The 15,750-nt window shown below is 37.0% G+C and overlaps 1 protein-coding gene across 1 annotated transcript; it reads right to left on the reverse strand.

Annotated features, from left to right (window-relative positions):
* Positions 1-3,348: 3,348 nt before the first annotated feature.
* LOC145609701 (serine/threonine-protein kinase PBL27-like) lies at positions 3,349-11,568 on the reverse strand. Its single transcript, XM_081665161.1, has 5 exons — positions 11,117-11,568; positions 9,812-10,011; positions 8,862-9,051; positions 5,330-5,721; positions 3,349-4,621 (listed from the first exon to the last, which is right to left on the reverse strand). The coding sequence occupies exons 1-5, from the start codon at positions 11,247-11,249 to the stop codon at positions 4,007-4,009; spliced, it is 1,530 nt and encodes a 509-aa protein (XP_081521287.1). The 5' UTR covers positions 11,250-11,568; the 3' UTR covers positions 3,349-4,006.
* Between the last annotated feature and the right edge of the window lie 4,182 nt (positions 11,569-15,750).

Genomic DNA, 15,750 nt, shown 5'->3' on the forward strand with positions numbered 1-15,750 from the left:
ATAGTGTTTGACTAGTTGATTTGGTTAGGAATGTGTGATTAGTTCCTGGTATGTCAATGAATTTGAGTATTGATTTGCGACTATGAGTAGTGTTTCATGACTCAATATTATGCACATGTGGAGGACAAAGGCATTTGTTCTTTTAGGTGGCCTTCAGACTTATTTAGATACATTTGTTCCCTTCTTGCTACCCATGTTGTTGTCTTGACTTTTTGTTGTTTATTAGCCACATTACAAGCCTATTTTGCCCCATTGGTTACTAGTCCCAAGCTTGGCTTGGGGGAGCTATTAGTGAGTGAGGTGAGGGAGTTTGTAGTATGCACATTATTTGCACAGTTTGGGTGGGTTTGAGAAGTTATTTGTTCTTGATCATATTTTTATTTGATGAGTTTTATTGTGTATATATTTGGAAAATAAAAGTGTGATAGAAAAAAGAAAAAAAAAGAGAAGTTCAAAAAAAAAAGTGAGAAAATAAAAAAAAGAAAGTGAACTTCTAGGAAAAAAAAAAGAAAAAAAAGAGCAAAAAGAAAAAAATAAGTTGGATGTTCAAATTGTCTAAGTGAAGGTCTATCGGAAAGAAAAGAAAAAAAATTGAGTTTTATTGTAAATATTTCAAGTCATGAGTTCAAAGTTTGTTATTCACTCTAGTTCACTATTATTATATTTTTATGAGTGAAATTGTGAGTGTTGGGATTGTTTATTTTATTTGGAGTATATTTTGGTGGATTTGTGTTGGAGTTGATTTTGTTGGAGATGATTATGGCCATTATTTTTGGTCATGGGTTTATTAGGATATGGCTCCCTTTATGCATAGCTTTTCTCTCACATATTCCCAAATTTATCCTACCCTTTTCCCTAGCCTTACATTACAAGCTTTAAAAGACCTTTTGACCTTGTGCATAGAGTTGTGTAAATATGAAAGTGTTGTTTATCAATGCAAGTTATGATTTGACATATTCCGAGTCGACTATTAGGTTGAGTGTATGTCTTTTTAAACACATGAGTGTTGTGAGTTTGGGAGGGCATTGTTCACATTAAAGGGGTTGGGATGGAAAGCGATCGAGTACATCTTTTACTCGCCACATAAATGAGAGTTGAGTGTGTGAGCACTAGTCTTGAATTCTATATGCTCTTGTGGTTTGCTCTACTTGACAATTGTTGGGGATGAAGGGTGATTAGATGAATAAGATTGGTTGATTTTGAAGCATGTTCACTTGATTTGCCTTGAATCGTTTGTGCTCGATTTTTATATTGGGGTGAGGCATGTTTTATTTGTTCATTGAGGAGCTCTTTGCTTAGGGACAAGCAAAGGTTTGGCTTGGGGGAGTTTGATGTGTTCATTTTATATATATATTTATCCCCGTCCCTTGGTCGTAATTAGTAGTGTTTTTGGCTCATACGAGCCACTTTTATTACTAATTTGTGTTTTCCAGTGCTATGGTAGTTTTGCTTGAGTTTTGTAGGAATTTGTGTACTTGGAGCAATTTCCCGGGCTTTTAGAGAAGCATCTACAAGTATTGGAAGACCGCGACCCAGTTCGATAGCCCAAGGCCGATTGGAGGTATCAAATCGGTGACTAAGGGCTCGGTTATGAAGATCCAAGTCCGGAGGCCCAAGGGATGAAGATTCGAGGCCCAAAAGCCTCGCCCAAGTTCATGAGCTCCGCCCGGAGCACGCGCCCGGCCGGGCGGGCCAAAGCAAGAAGCGCCCGGCCGGGCGGGCCAAAGCAAGAAGCGCCCGGTGCACGCGCCCGGACGGGCGCGAGAAGGTTGCTGAGGAAGAAAAGGCGGGCCCGGTCGGGCGAGCCACTGCCCGACCGGGCGCGAGTGTAGCCCTTAGGAATTTTGGCTTTCCGATCAGTTTTGCTTAGCGAATAATACTTGCTTAGTATTAATGTGTTATTATTAGGCAAGATTAGATTATCTCTTCTTTTAATTGCTAGTACTCTAGTTTTATTTTCTCTTCCTTCTCTCTACTTAACTTTCTCTCTCTAGGTTTTATTTTCTTTCTTGTTCCTCAACACTTTTGTAATTCCGCCGTCTTGGTACGATTTCTTCCTTAATTAATCTCAGTATTTTATTCTTTCCAATTCCCTTCATGTCTTGTTTTATTATTATGTTTTGTTTAGTTTTGATTATGTCCGAGTAGTTTAATTCTAGGGTTTATGGGGATCCATAATTAATATGAAGGGGTAATTTATTATTATTGATTATTGACTTTGCATGATAATTTCTTATTGAATTGTTTTAATTCTTTGCAATTAGATTATGAATCGAGCAGATGTAATTTGATTGTGAATGTTTAGCAATTTTGAATTGATGAATCGAGCAGATGTTAATTTAATATTAGAGGCTATTTTCAATAGGAACTTAGATCTAGTAAATTGCGAGAGCCTGTTAGATCTATGTTGGTTAGTAAATTGCGAGAGCCTGTTAATCATGTTATTTGTGCAATGTTGATTGATTGATTGTTATGCTTTATCCCGGAATATTAATTATTGGTGAACCTGTGACCCTAGGCCTTCTTATATTTGATTTTCTCCCTAAACTTAATCTCCATAGCATAGTTTCATATTAAATACAACAAATTGGTTACCTTGGTAATTTAGACTATATTAATTATTTAGGAGTAGAAAGACCAGTTTCCTTGTGGATTCGACCCTACTTCCCTATCTACTTTAGTTAGAGGATTTAGGTAATACTTTTGATTAGGTGATACGACTTTAGCCTGTCATTTGGAAACTGATTTGGTCTATGGTATGCCCCTGAAGCTCAAACACTTTTTTTGGCGTGCTTGTAAAGGCTTCTTGGCTGTCAAAGAACGTCTTCATAACCGCCACATTGTCTCTGATAAGGTGTGTTCTATTTGCAATTGCTTGGAGGAAACCATTATACACGCAACTTTTGAATTCAATGCTACCAAAGAAATTTGGGCTAATAGCCAGTATGGAACTTATATCTTACAGGCCCCTGACTCCAGTTTTTTGGAACGCTTCCTATGGCTATCAAAGAACGTTTAAAGGAGTGATCCGGTGACAATTGCTACTCTTGCGTGGGCTTCTTGGCACTGCAGGAACATGACTATTTATGAGCATGTATCTTTCAATGTGGTGGATGTTTCTAGGGGCTGGGCTAATTATGTTCATGACTATTTGAATCTCTTGGTCCTTTTCTTCAAAGCTTATTAGCTTCGGCGGAAATTGATTTATTCTAATGAAATACGCATGTTGACCTCAAAAAAAAAAAAAAAAAAAAAAAAAAAAATTATAAAATTAAAAAAAATAATTAAATAAATAAATAAGTTGAGGAACAAGATAGACTAGATTAAAACACTAGAACCAAATAGGAGTTAGACAATGAAATGTAAACCATTAAACCAATAACAAAAAATATATGCATAAGAGTACAGACATATAGCTGATATATGGGTGGTTGTCATGGAACGATAGTGATACCACCAAACTCCTATACGCCGGAAACATGACTGACTCAATAATTTGAAGGGATGATAGGGCAAAAAAAGAAAAAGACTGTACTGAATACAAGGATGTAATGACAGAGCAACGAGACACCTGAAAAACCAGACCTCCAAGTCTCCCCAATAGACTATGCACCAACATTATACCAGGGATACAGGTTTAAGCACTTTCCCAAAGTGGCTCCTCTACACTGTACTTCCTAAACCCTAAATACATTAAAAACATTGAAGGTATAATGAACCTGTCAATGCTCACAATCACTGACAGACACTAAACCTCTGTTACAGGATCATTCAACTGCATCACCATCTTCTCAACCACAAAAACATACACATTCTGCTCCATCCTCACTGAAAAACCAACAGTTGAAGGTGGGTACAAGTACAGACTCTTACTGCAGGCGGAAAATTGGAAACCAAGACAGTAAAAGCTGAGACTTTCGCAGAAGCATTCGTTAATCTCTCACTAAGATGGATGATTTTTTTTTTCTGCCTCATGCAAATTCTGAGAGTGGAATTCGGGTTCAGCCTACTCATTTGAGCTGTCAAAACTTCCCATTGCATTTGCCCTTTTTTTCTCCCTATAATTTTCACCCCAAACTTTAGCCTCTGCGATGGCACGTTCTCTATCTATATCTCGGTTCCTTGGTGTTCTTCCAGAACTAGCAGGACTTCCTCTCTGTGATTCTTGTCTTTCCAGGTCATCTAAGCCCCATCTCCTCCCTGACCCACCCCCCACCTCACTCCTGCCTAACTCTGCACCAGTGCTCAGTTCTCGACCATGGTCCCTCTTTCTAAAGTCAGGAGAATTCCTTACAGTGGAAGGAGAACTCAAACGGGCAGCACGCCTATCTGGACTATCTAAACTATCACCATAGCTTCTCCGATCATCTCGACTCCTAGGTGTAGAGGGGCCCACTCTACCGCTCTGGTTGTTAGGAGCACTTGGATCATAGGTTTGTGATGCCAAATATGTAAGAGCAGTCACAACATCCCCAATAAGAGGCCTGGTGGCAGCTTGTTCTTGTAGACACATTGCTGCAACAGCAAGAGCTTGGTAAAGACCTCGCATTGGATAACGTCCCTGCAGCAGAGGGTCCGCCATTTTGGGAAACTTCCTACGATCTTTGAAAAGAGGACGTGCCTGCAAGAGTGTGTAGTGGTATAAAAATTAATTCATGTTAGATCATGGTCCTTAGTGTTTCATTGTTATAACTAAGTTATGAGGTACACCAATTTTATTTATCATACAATATTCTATGAATTCATTATTAGATGCAAAGCCCTAATCAATCCCCCTACTCTACATGATGAAAGCCCTACTGCAGATGATCAAGATCCCAATCCCAAACCCCCCACCCCCCTCCCCCCTTCCTTAAAAGCCAAAAAAAAAAAAAAAAATCAAATAATTAAATAATATAAAAAAGTAAAATATAAAGATCACAGGGGCTTTTTTTTTTCATTTTGGGATGTAAAATTGTCCTCCTAGTTTGGAACCTCTCATAGGTCAACTGGGTCAGGGAATCCTACCCTCAAAAGTGCTCCATACTGGAGATTGAAACCCCAACCTCAAGGTTGAAAGGTTCTTTCCTTACCAATAGGCCAACACTTTGATGGTGTATAGACTACAGTAAATAGCATCGTTAAATGCATGGCAACCAATTTCAGCTACATATAACTATATAAGCTTCCTGGGCAAATTAACCAGGAAAATAGATCATCAGACTGATACACGCTCAACTGACGGTTGCTAGTATGGATAAAAGACTTGCTTAATACCAAATGCAATTTTGTTTACATATAATGAGGCAATTTAATATTAAAAGATAAATGTTATTCAAGTAAATCTTACCCAAGCAACAAGATTATGCTCTCCAGGTGCCCGAGTGTTATCAATGGCCTTTCGTCCAGTGATGAGTTCAAGAAAAACAACCCCAAAACTGTAGACGTCAGACTTCAAAGTGAGTTGCCCAGTCATAGCGTATTCAGGTGCACAGTAACCATACGTTCCCATAACCCGAGTGGAGACATGAGTCTTGTCTCCAACAGGGCCCAACTTTGCCAGTCCAAAATCGGATAACTTGGGATGATATCCCTCATCCAAAAGAATGTTGGACGATTTTAAATCTCGGTATATAACCGGGGGATTTGCTTTGTCATGCAAATACTCCAAGCCCTTGGCAGCACCAGCTGCAATCTTCATCCGAATATTCCAATCAAGAGGCTCTTTGCCAGGTGGGATGTCTGTTAAGAATGGTTTAATTAACAGCATTTTAAAGACTATGTAAAAGTGAAAACTCAAATTACACAGTTTAAAGATTTGTTTTTTATCATGAATTTATAAAGATGCATCAGAACATAAATGTACTGGAATTGGAATCTCTCATAATATCCATCAGTACCACAACACAATGACCCTTATCTCCAAATAAAAAAAAAGGATTATATACTTTATCCATTTCCTTAAATTGCAACACTTATATGCTTGGTAAGGCTTACTAACCATAATACCATAAAGGCCCTTACTTATGGATTGGAAGTGGGTCACATAGACAGATAATACAAAGTAAGTGAAGTCTTCTCTCTCCTTCCTTAAAACGTGTGCCATTATGTGTTATGATCAGAAGGAAATAAAGGAATTATACAGCACTAAGCAATAATGTTTACCACAATACTTCTCTGTCAACCTAATATGTACAGGCAGTACAGCCAACAAGCCGGTTTACTCCCATCATCTTGCTGAAAGTGTAATAGTTGACTTTAAATTATCAGTGTCATTGATAACAATATCTTTCATAGCCAAATAAATGATTAGGTGACTTTGCCTTCAATACTTAGATCGAGACACTTTTTTCCAAAGAAAAAGAAACTAAGTTCTTCAAAAAAGACTTGGCAATAAAACTTGTATAAGAACTAAGAAGTCCAAAGATAAGAGGGCACAAGAGCTCACTAATGGGAATAGATATCAGAACAGATCCAGGATACAAAACAACAATGCTGGACAAAAAGGACCAAGACCTTCGTACTCATTAATCTTTAGATTGGATTTGTCACTCACCACAGTAACAAAACTTTAACATTCATGTCAAGCCCAAAAGAAAGAAACACCTAAGATCAGAAACTCATCCAAATAAATAAATACTTCCTACGTTTCTATTTAGTTGACGCGTTCAATTTAGGCACACATATTAAGGAGAGGAGAGCGAATGAGAGAGAACGATAAAGCAAGTAGGATACACTAAAAAACCAAGGTATAAAACTAAAAAGGGAACGTGTCAACTAAAAATAAACTTCCTAAAAAAAAATACATGTCAACTAAAAAAAATGGAGGTAAATAGTATTGCATCCATAATCCATAACAGAAACAAACAGCCAAGGAAATTTATAAGAAGCATAGAAGAAAAACAAATGATTCAAGGTCCTTCAAAGTTTTTTCCTTCATTCCCACTGATGGGACAGGATGTGTGCAATTTTTACTGTTAACTAGAGTAAGACCACTACACATTCATTGCCTTAGAATAGCATAATATATTTTTGCTACCTACATAACAAGGATATTGTCCATGGGGGTCGGTAAGGTGGCATCAAATGTGCAAAGCTATGTTTAAACTTTGCTGGGAAAAAAAGGGGCGGATGCCAACTGAAATCTGCTTACATGGATAAAATTTAACCTTTTCTGAATAATCTTCCAGACTGACCAACCACTCGTATTTTTCACTTCTAAAAGCTCTAAATGGATCTCTAGTAACTTTGTCCAAAGGAATAAAACTTCGACCAACTTCAGAAAAAGCCTCATTAAATAAAATCTCCAGAGCTCACAAACCACACTTAATAAAAAAAACAAACAACTTTCTTTCTTTCAGAATAGAACAAAAAAGTTCTATCACCAGCAAATGATAACTGAAGAAGCATGAGTGATCAAATTTTAAATACTCAAACTTTTAACATCCATTCAATCAACTCTTGTAGCCCATCAAACTCTAAACCAGTTTCCAAGAGGATACTGCAACTTATATGAAATTGGACAAATTGGGCACTTCAAGTCACTTTTAATAGCAAAATTCAACAAATAAAAAGTTTCCCACAAGTCTTCATAGCAGATTATGTAACACACTTGGGTTTGGTCTAAACTTGAAAGAAGTCCCAGAGCAAGTATCAAACTACTTCATGTCACTACAGGGTTTAACTAATATAGATGTCAGCATGTCGCCAAAATAAAATTGCATCAAATCTAAAGCATAATGACATCTATGATAGAATTTTTCATCATCCCAAACCAGAAATAATGCTGAGTGTTTGCCCAAAAGACAGTTTAAAGTCTGCAAAGCATAAACCTCAGGGACAACATATGACTGGAGTAGTCATCTCAACCAGCACCATGCTAACAAATGCCCAGGAAGGTATAACTAATTATCAGTTAAGATGTCACAAATCGAAAGAGAGGAAGGGTAGGGGAAGAAAACCATGACTTTTGTGCAGCTTTATCTGTATATCAAAAATTGACATTGGTGCTAATGCAATGTTGACTTTGGTTTTTATGCAAGGGAAATCAATAAAAATCAGTTTACTTGATATACAACATCACATATATAACAACGTAAGCTGAAAAGCACCGAGCTAAAGGCCAAATAGCAGTAAAATACAATATCACAGAAACACTAGGGCCAAGCTAGGGAGGCCAAATTTGGCTATTTGACAAGAAATTTGAAGACTACCAACTCCACACACATCAATGGAGTATCGAGGTACCTAAAAAATTCACCCAACAAATATTCAAAAACATTCAACTTACACTGACAAAAGAAAAATAAATACTTCGTAATAAATTAAAAATGAAGTAAATAATAATTCTCTCAAAAAAAAATTATAATAATATTATTAATAATATATAATCAAATAAAAGGAAACGGTAAATACAACTTCAAGTTGCTCAATTTGACAAAGAGTGCACAGCATAAAATGTGTATAATCAAATTCTTGCTTTATCTATGAGCACTCTAAGAGTCTATTTAACAGAAATGAGCTTCAACCATTTTCATGCTACAAAACGTGATATCAAACAGGTCAAGTCAATAATGTACAGGAAGTGCAACATCAACATGCTGGGACAATAAAACATTATACACTGAACAATTCAAGCAGAGCCAGACAAACTCACTCTCAACAAAATGGAAGTCTTAAAAGAGGTTCCAAGGCCTTACATACACAATCAACCATCCTTCAAGAGAAAAGATCAAGGAACATCCATGCCAAACGCCTCTAACTCATAAAAATTGGATCGTTAATCCAAATCCTTCACTAAATTAGAAGGTTGTAGGCTTGTAGCAATTGCTAATCACTGAACAAAAATATTGAGTGATGAGCAAAGGGTAGTCACCACTTACCATGTAAATGATCCTCCAATGAACCCAACGGCATATATTCATATACAAGAAGCCGTTGATCTCCGTCAGCACAATATCCAATCAAATTGACCAGGTTTGGATGGTGCAAAAGACTAAGCATAAGAACCTCAACCAAAAATTCTCTGTTGCCTTGAAGTCCGTTTCGATCAAGCTGTTTCACTGCAACTACCTGCACAAAGATAACTACCAGATTAGAAACACATCCAATGCTAAAAATATAAGCAACTAGCAATGTTGTTGATGAAGCAACAAAGTAGCAATTTGTGATTCCTGCTGTTTCAAGCTCGGAAAGCCCACATCAGATGATATCCAGGTATCCTTTCTCAAGGATGACAAAGGATTATAAAGCCAATAGTTCTAGTTTAGGGGATACAGAACACTTCCCTATTCCAAAGATAGCGAGTTTCCACTTGTATAAAGGAAGGTGTAAACTAGGTGCATTTGTTAAGTAATGCTATAAAGATAATAAGGGATAATGCAATATACCCACAACCTCCACCCACTTTGCTGTACAGCAGGAGGCCAAGGAAGGGACAGGAACAATAGAAGCAGCAGGGCACTTCTCCACCATCTACACAAACAACGGTTCTCTGATTTTGGCAGGGGACAAGTTTTGGTATATTAGCTCTTTTAACTGTGGTAACTCTAGCTTATTGACAAATGATAGTAAAGTAGCAATTAAGGCTTTTGTCCATTTATGCATCAATTGTAGTAGTATAAGTAGAGGAAGTCTAAAGTTGAGAAGCAAGCAGAAAATTGTAAGGAACATTTGGAGAGTAATGGCCTAAAGCCATTGTTACCCTTTATGCAAGCCTTAAGCTATCAATCAAACAACAACCTTTCCTTTAATTTTAATCATACCACGTAGTCCGTTGCAGATAAAAGATAAAATCTATGTTTCAAAAGTCCCAACATTAGCTCTGATATACCTGTCCAGTGCTTTCCAAGCGACCTTTATAAACACGTCCAAACCCTCCTTCGCCCAACAAACTTTCTGGTCTGAAATTCTTCGTGGCAGCTGCAAGCTCCCGGAATGTAAATGTTTGTGCAGCGATATGAGCAGTTGATCCATCCTTTGAAACTGCTGGCTCCTTCTTTGGATCAGAACCATTGCGATTCTTCGATTTATCTAAACATCAGAACAGAATACACATTATAGGGGCCATAATCAAAGAAGAAAACCTGTATATCTTGAGAAGTTAATACAATAATTAAAAACCTGAGATACTAAATCAATATCCAAAGATATAAACTATGAATCATACTGTCACCCTAATCTTCTTCTTTGAGGCACAATGTTTGAACTTAAATATACCTAGCACACAATCTATCCTTTAAACTAAAGGTTACGAAATAACCTCAGATACAAATTACAGATGAGGACTAAATAGCTATTGTCCAGAAGTTCATACCCAAATAACCAAAAAAGGAATATTGAACATGTAATGTACAACTCTTCCCAAAGCCCTTGTGAATATAACAGCTTGAGAATATAGATACAAAAGTGAGAATCATCTGGCATTCTCTAGTTGCAAAGAAAACTCCCCTTAATATCGTTGGAAAACCAGCATTTGTCCTAATACATACCAAATTATCTTCTTTTCAATAATGATTGCTTTCACCCCATAAACTACTAAGATATATGTATGTATCTCACAAGTAACACAATTAACATCAAATGAGCTTCCTTGGTCCCCTTTGCCAATATTTAACTTTAATTTCTGGAAATTCGATAGACATAATAACAAGTTAAAGCAGCTTGTTATATCATAGACAAGTAAAATAGATCTCCAACCTACTTTAGCAACCGACCCTAAAGCAGGAAATGGCAGTCTTAACAGTCAACACTATCCAATTTTTGTAGATGCTAACTATGTTAGTAGGCTAAAATCCAGGGGTGGTATCCTAAACTGAGGATCCAATCCCGTCTACATCATTACCCTTTGTATACTTGAACACTAAAAACGCCATCCAATCTCCAAATCAACTTCAAAGGACACTCAAATTATAGAAGCTACATGAAATTAAGAAACAATAGCAACAAAGGAGAACAGATCAAAGCAATAGGATAGTCAACAGTAAAATCAAACACAAGAAAATTCCAAATACGCCCAAATGACCTTCACCTACCAATTAAAATACCAAATTTCCAAGAAATACAAAATTTCAGAAAACCAAATTAAAGATTATCTCCAATTTTTTCAAAAGAAACAAGCATTTTGACATATTTTAACCTGAATTAACTTTTCCCAGTTGATTAGACTGAATAATTGAAGTATTTTCTTTCACACCGTCTTTGTTAGCGGCTTCTTTGTCAGTCTTCCCAGCTTGGTTGGATGATCCCCAGCAAGGAAAACACCCACCCATATCAGAAAAACCAAGCAAATCCAAGCCACCCCACTTCAACCAAACTCACAAGAATCAATCTTTTTCACCTTCAAAAATCAATATTCATCTTCTTAGGCTACTCAGTGAAAATTGAAAGCATTTGAGCAAAATGAGTGCTAACAAAGATTAATCTCTGTTTGTCGGCAATCCATTAATAAGTAGTAAAAAGGTGGAAGAAAACAAAGATCAGAGCAGGTATGTCTGTGAAGCAGATCAACAAATCGAAGAAAACTGATGGCAACAAAGAGGAGAGAGAAGGGCAACGAAAGAAAGGTAGGGGAAAAATCAATTACTTACACTTGTTTTATTTTTACAACAATTGAAAGGTGAATACTTCGTAAAGTATTGCCCAGATTATTGATAAAACTTTTACTCCTCCGTATTTTAATAAATGTCATACTTATTATATCCAGTCGTATTTTAATAAGTGTTACTGTTTTGGGGTTTTTTTGGTCCCTCGAGATTTCTGCACCTGCAAAATCACAAAACTCGGGTTGATAGGAGCTCCGTCTCCGACAATCAAGTTAGAACAGGTCAAAGAATATAAAAAGGTGTGAAAAAGGTAAAGTGAGATCTTCTCGGATTTCGAGATCATGTGTTTTTTTTTTATCAAAGAGAATTCAGGTGATGTAATAAATGAGGTGAGTGAATGTGTCCCAAAGTGGGAGAAATCTCCTTATTTATAGGGTCGTTGAAAAAAGTGCCCTCTTTTAGGTCACTATGAACTAGATTTGGTGGGCTGCGCCCTTTTGGCGAGTTAGGCCGCCATTCTCTTTGCCATCTGAGGATGCCAAGTGTCAGCAAGTGAGTGGTCCATGTTGGACTTGTTAGGGATGACACGTGTCCCTCTCTGATTAAGCCACGTAGCAAGGGTATTTTTACCAAAACATTTGCCCCTCACAAGGTAACGTGGCAAGCCACGTGGCGCCTGTGACACGCTTCACTTTGCAGGCGGTGAACAGTCTTTTAACTGTTCACCTTCTTAGGTAATTACGAGGATGCCCTTGTTTTACCCCTCTTTAAATATGGATTTACCCCCCCCCCCCCTCTTCCCCTTTTATCTTTGACAATTTCGCAAGTCTAGAGAGAGAAAGAGAGAAAATTTCTAGAGAGAGAGACTCTGATCACTACTTGTAGAAGCTTTTGTAAAACTTCCGCCTGCCTTTCTATTGACACAGCCGGTCACCTTTTGAGACGTGTTTCAGCAAACTACATAAAGGTAACTGTCTCTCCTCTTCTTAGCTCTTTCAAGCTTTTATAGTTTGTGTATCTGTAGTAATATATAAAGTGAAAGGGTTTTTGGGTGATAAATTTTTCTTTCCCAAAATACCATTTTCATCTTCATTATCTTTATTATCAATAAATAAAAATAAAAATAAAAACTACCTTCATTTTTCTAAAAAATAACTACCATCAATAAAATAAAATAAAAAACAAAAAACAACCATCCTTTATTAAAAAAATTAAAAGCTACCTATCCTTCTATTGCCTCCATCATTTCATCAATATAAAATACTTTTTTATTAGATTTTTTTTCCAAAGATTTTTTAATTAGAATAAGGTGGATGATATTTCATGAAAAAGAGAGAATTGAGCCATATATATTTCTTATAATGCACATGCAATGTGCGTGTGTCTCATAACTTGTATATATAGCTTTAAATAAATGGATTCACCAACAACCTAGTACACACAGCACAACCTAGGATAGTAGTCACCCGGTCTCCAAGCTTGGCTAAGTCTAGGACTGGTGGTGTCATCTTTCAGTGTTTGGTCCACCCTTACTATTCTCTGAATCCGATCGTCTCTATGTCTGTATGGGACACTGTGGCTCAGACTATGTGGACGGCCTCAGATCCAGATTTCAGGGAAGACGGTGCTTTTGGAGTGCCGGCTGAGGAGGATGAACGTGACCACTACCCGAGAGCACCTAGTACCCCAAGTGATATAAGTTAAAAGGAGTCCAATGATGAAGGCGGTGAGGAGGCCGCCCAACAATCTAAATCTAAGGCGCCTAGCTAAGAGTAGGAGGAGGCTGTCTGCGAAAAGGTTGAGACGCTAAGGGACCGTCTATGGGTAACCTTACCTATTTTGGGTGATTTTATTCCCTCGAGAGATTTACAGCTCGAAGACTGGTCCGGTGGCGTAGGTACCAACAAAACAACGGAGACTTTAGGTGGATGGAGTTCCACCTCCGGCGATCAAGTTAAAACGCGTAGGAGAATTGTAGGCGTCGTTTGAAGCGCGCCTACTTAAAAGCATGTTGTGAATATGCTTGGCACTCATAGGAAGTGGGAATTGACATAACGATTAGGGATAACGATTAGGGACAAAACAAAGTAGGGAGCCGCCAACAAGTTTTTAAGGAACCTGTAAACTGTTCACGGATCATAAAAGGCAACCACGAAAAAGGGACAACGATTGACCCGTGAAGGTTACACCCCATTCATAATCAATGAGATTACTAACTCCATATGGTTCGGAACCACGAAAGGAGGATCGGGGATGATGGTACGAAGTGAGTCATGGAGTCACATTCGCCCGTATTGGCCTCTACTCGATTCTTAATATGAAAAGTATTCCTACGAACTCAAAGGCATGCAAACAAAGATTCAATTCGCTCCAAACTATTATTATGCTAAATTGGTTGAATATTAATGCACACATAATTCTAAAATATTAGTGATCACTTGATTAAATAACAAGATTAAAGGAACCTAAACCGATTGTCCAAATTATCTTATTAGTCGTGATTTTCAATTACATATTCCCTTTAAACATGCAATATGGTGATCATAATAACAATAGAAACTAACATTAATATTGGAAGCAATTTAACAATAATAGCGTTAGTCAAATCAAATAATAATAATAATCATGATATTAGCAATAGGAATAATAAATAAGAGTAATTTAGTGATTAATTACTCACTTTTCGCGTTTCCTTGAATTGCTACATCATGAATAAATTGTTAGTAACTTCAATAAAAAATAAATCAAATGGAAATTAAATTAAATAAAAGGTTGAGTTGATTTGGTCCAAACCCTCAGTTATTTGTAGCTTTCATGCCTTAGTTTAAGGATGGAACCTCGGGTTAAGTATGGACTCCTTGGAGTGCTTAGGGGAAGAATGATGTAATTAGGAATATAGGTTTGAGGCTTAGAATATAAGAGAAAGAGAAGAGAATGATTTTTAGTGGAAAAAAGAGGAAGAGAGAAGGATTTCATTATCAAGCTTGTTGATGATTGAAAAAGGGGAGATATGACCTCTATTTATAGGGAAAAAAGAGGGGTCGAATCAAGAAAAGATAAGAATTCGAATCGGATAAAACTTTTGCGATAGACAGCAGTTTTTGCGGTTTTTGTTTTTATCATATCTTTTGATCCAAAAATTGGAATAAGATGAATAAGATGTCGTTGGAAGCTCTTGAAGTCTAATTTCTATCCCAATTGGAATCAGATTAAAATATATTGTAGAATAAAAGATATGGCCGAAATAGAGGGACGGTGTCAGTTTTGGATAGAGTTTCGTATTCGCTCATATCTTTTTCGTTATAGCTCGGAATTAATATTATAATATATCATTGGAAAGATAATTTCAAGAGCTATCCAACCATTTAAGAATTAGATAAAAACTATGAAGCACGAACATAATATCTGACAATCTTTGAACGTCTTTCAATTCGAATCGAATTACTAGAAGAGTTTTATTCTATTTCAAACGCTTTAATCTTATCTTTTCAAAAAGGATAATTAAGAAATTTTAGAAATTTATAGAAGCTTCTAATTAATACTAATTGGATTAGGAGTGGGATTTAAGCCTTTGGACCCTCCACATGATCATTGGGTCGTAGGTAAGGTGGGCTTAGGTTCGATTTAGACCCAGTTTGGTATTTTGGCCATAATTTATTCGTTATAACTCGGATTTGGGCTTATAATATATCGTTTGAAAGCTCTTTTCAAGACCAATCCAAATATTTAACCATTGAACCCTGATTATGGACCAAAATAAACTGTTCTAAACGTTTTTATAAAATAGACACGAAATGAATGATTTTAATGGACACGAAATTAAGAAAATAAGTTATGGTTTGGGAAAATGAGCTATGAATTGGGTTGGTTTATGAAATGTATCGGGATTGAATATGGATTTAAGCACTCCAAAGATTAAATACTCAACCCGACCAATAATGGCGGTGAAAAGGTTGTTCATCATCGGGTTTGGTTTTGGGGAGACATTTTTAGGTGTCTACAAGAAAGTAAAGGGTGCTGAAAGTAAAGTGAGATCATCTCGGATTTCGAGATCAGGTGTTTTCTCTGATGTGAGAGAATGTAGGGTAGTGTAATAAATGAACTTGCCCCAAAAGTGGGGGAAATCTCCCTATTTATAGGGTCATGGGATCGGAATACGTGGTCTTCTTACATAATGGGCTACGCCGTTTTGCGGCTTTCTCGTGAATTGGGCCTTGAAAGTAGCAAT

Source organism: Chenopodium album, chromosome 23 (genome assembly GCF_948465745.1).
Source record: "Chenopodium album chromosome 23, dcCheAlbu1.1, whole genome shotgun sequence".
Classification (NCBI taxonomy): Eukaryota; Viridiplantae; Streptophyta; class Magnoliopsida; order Caryophyllales; family Amaranthaceae; genus Chenopodium; species Chenopodium album.

Coding starts and splice junctions, on each gene's coding strand:
- LOC145609701 (XM_081665161.1), bottom strand. CDS start 11,249: ATGGGTGGGTGTTTTCCTTGCTGGGGATCATCCAACCAAGCTGGGAAG. Junction 10,012..11,116: donor ACTGGGAAAAGTTAATTCAG/GTTAAAATATGT, acceptor TCTGATGTTTAG/ATAAATCGAAGAATCGCAAT. Junction 5,722..8,861: donor ATTGGAGGATCATTTACATG/GTAAGTGGTGAC, acceptor CATTCTTAACAG/ACATCCCACCTGGCAAAGAG.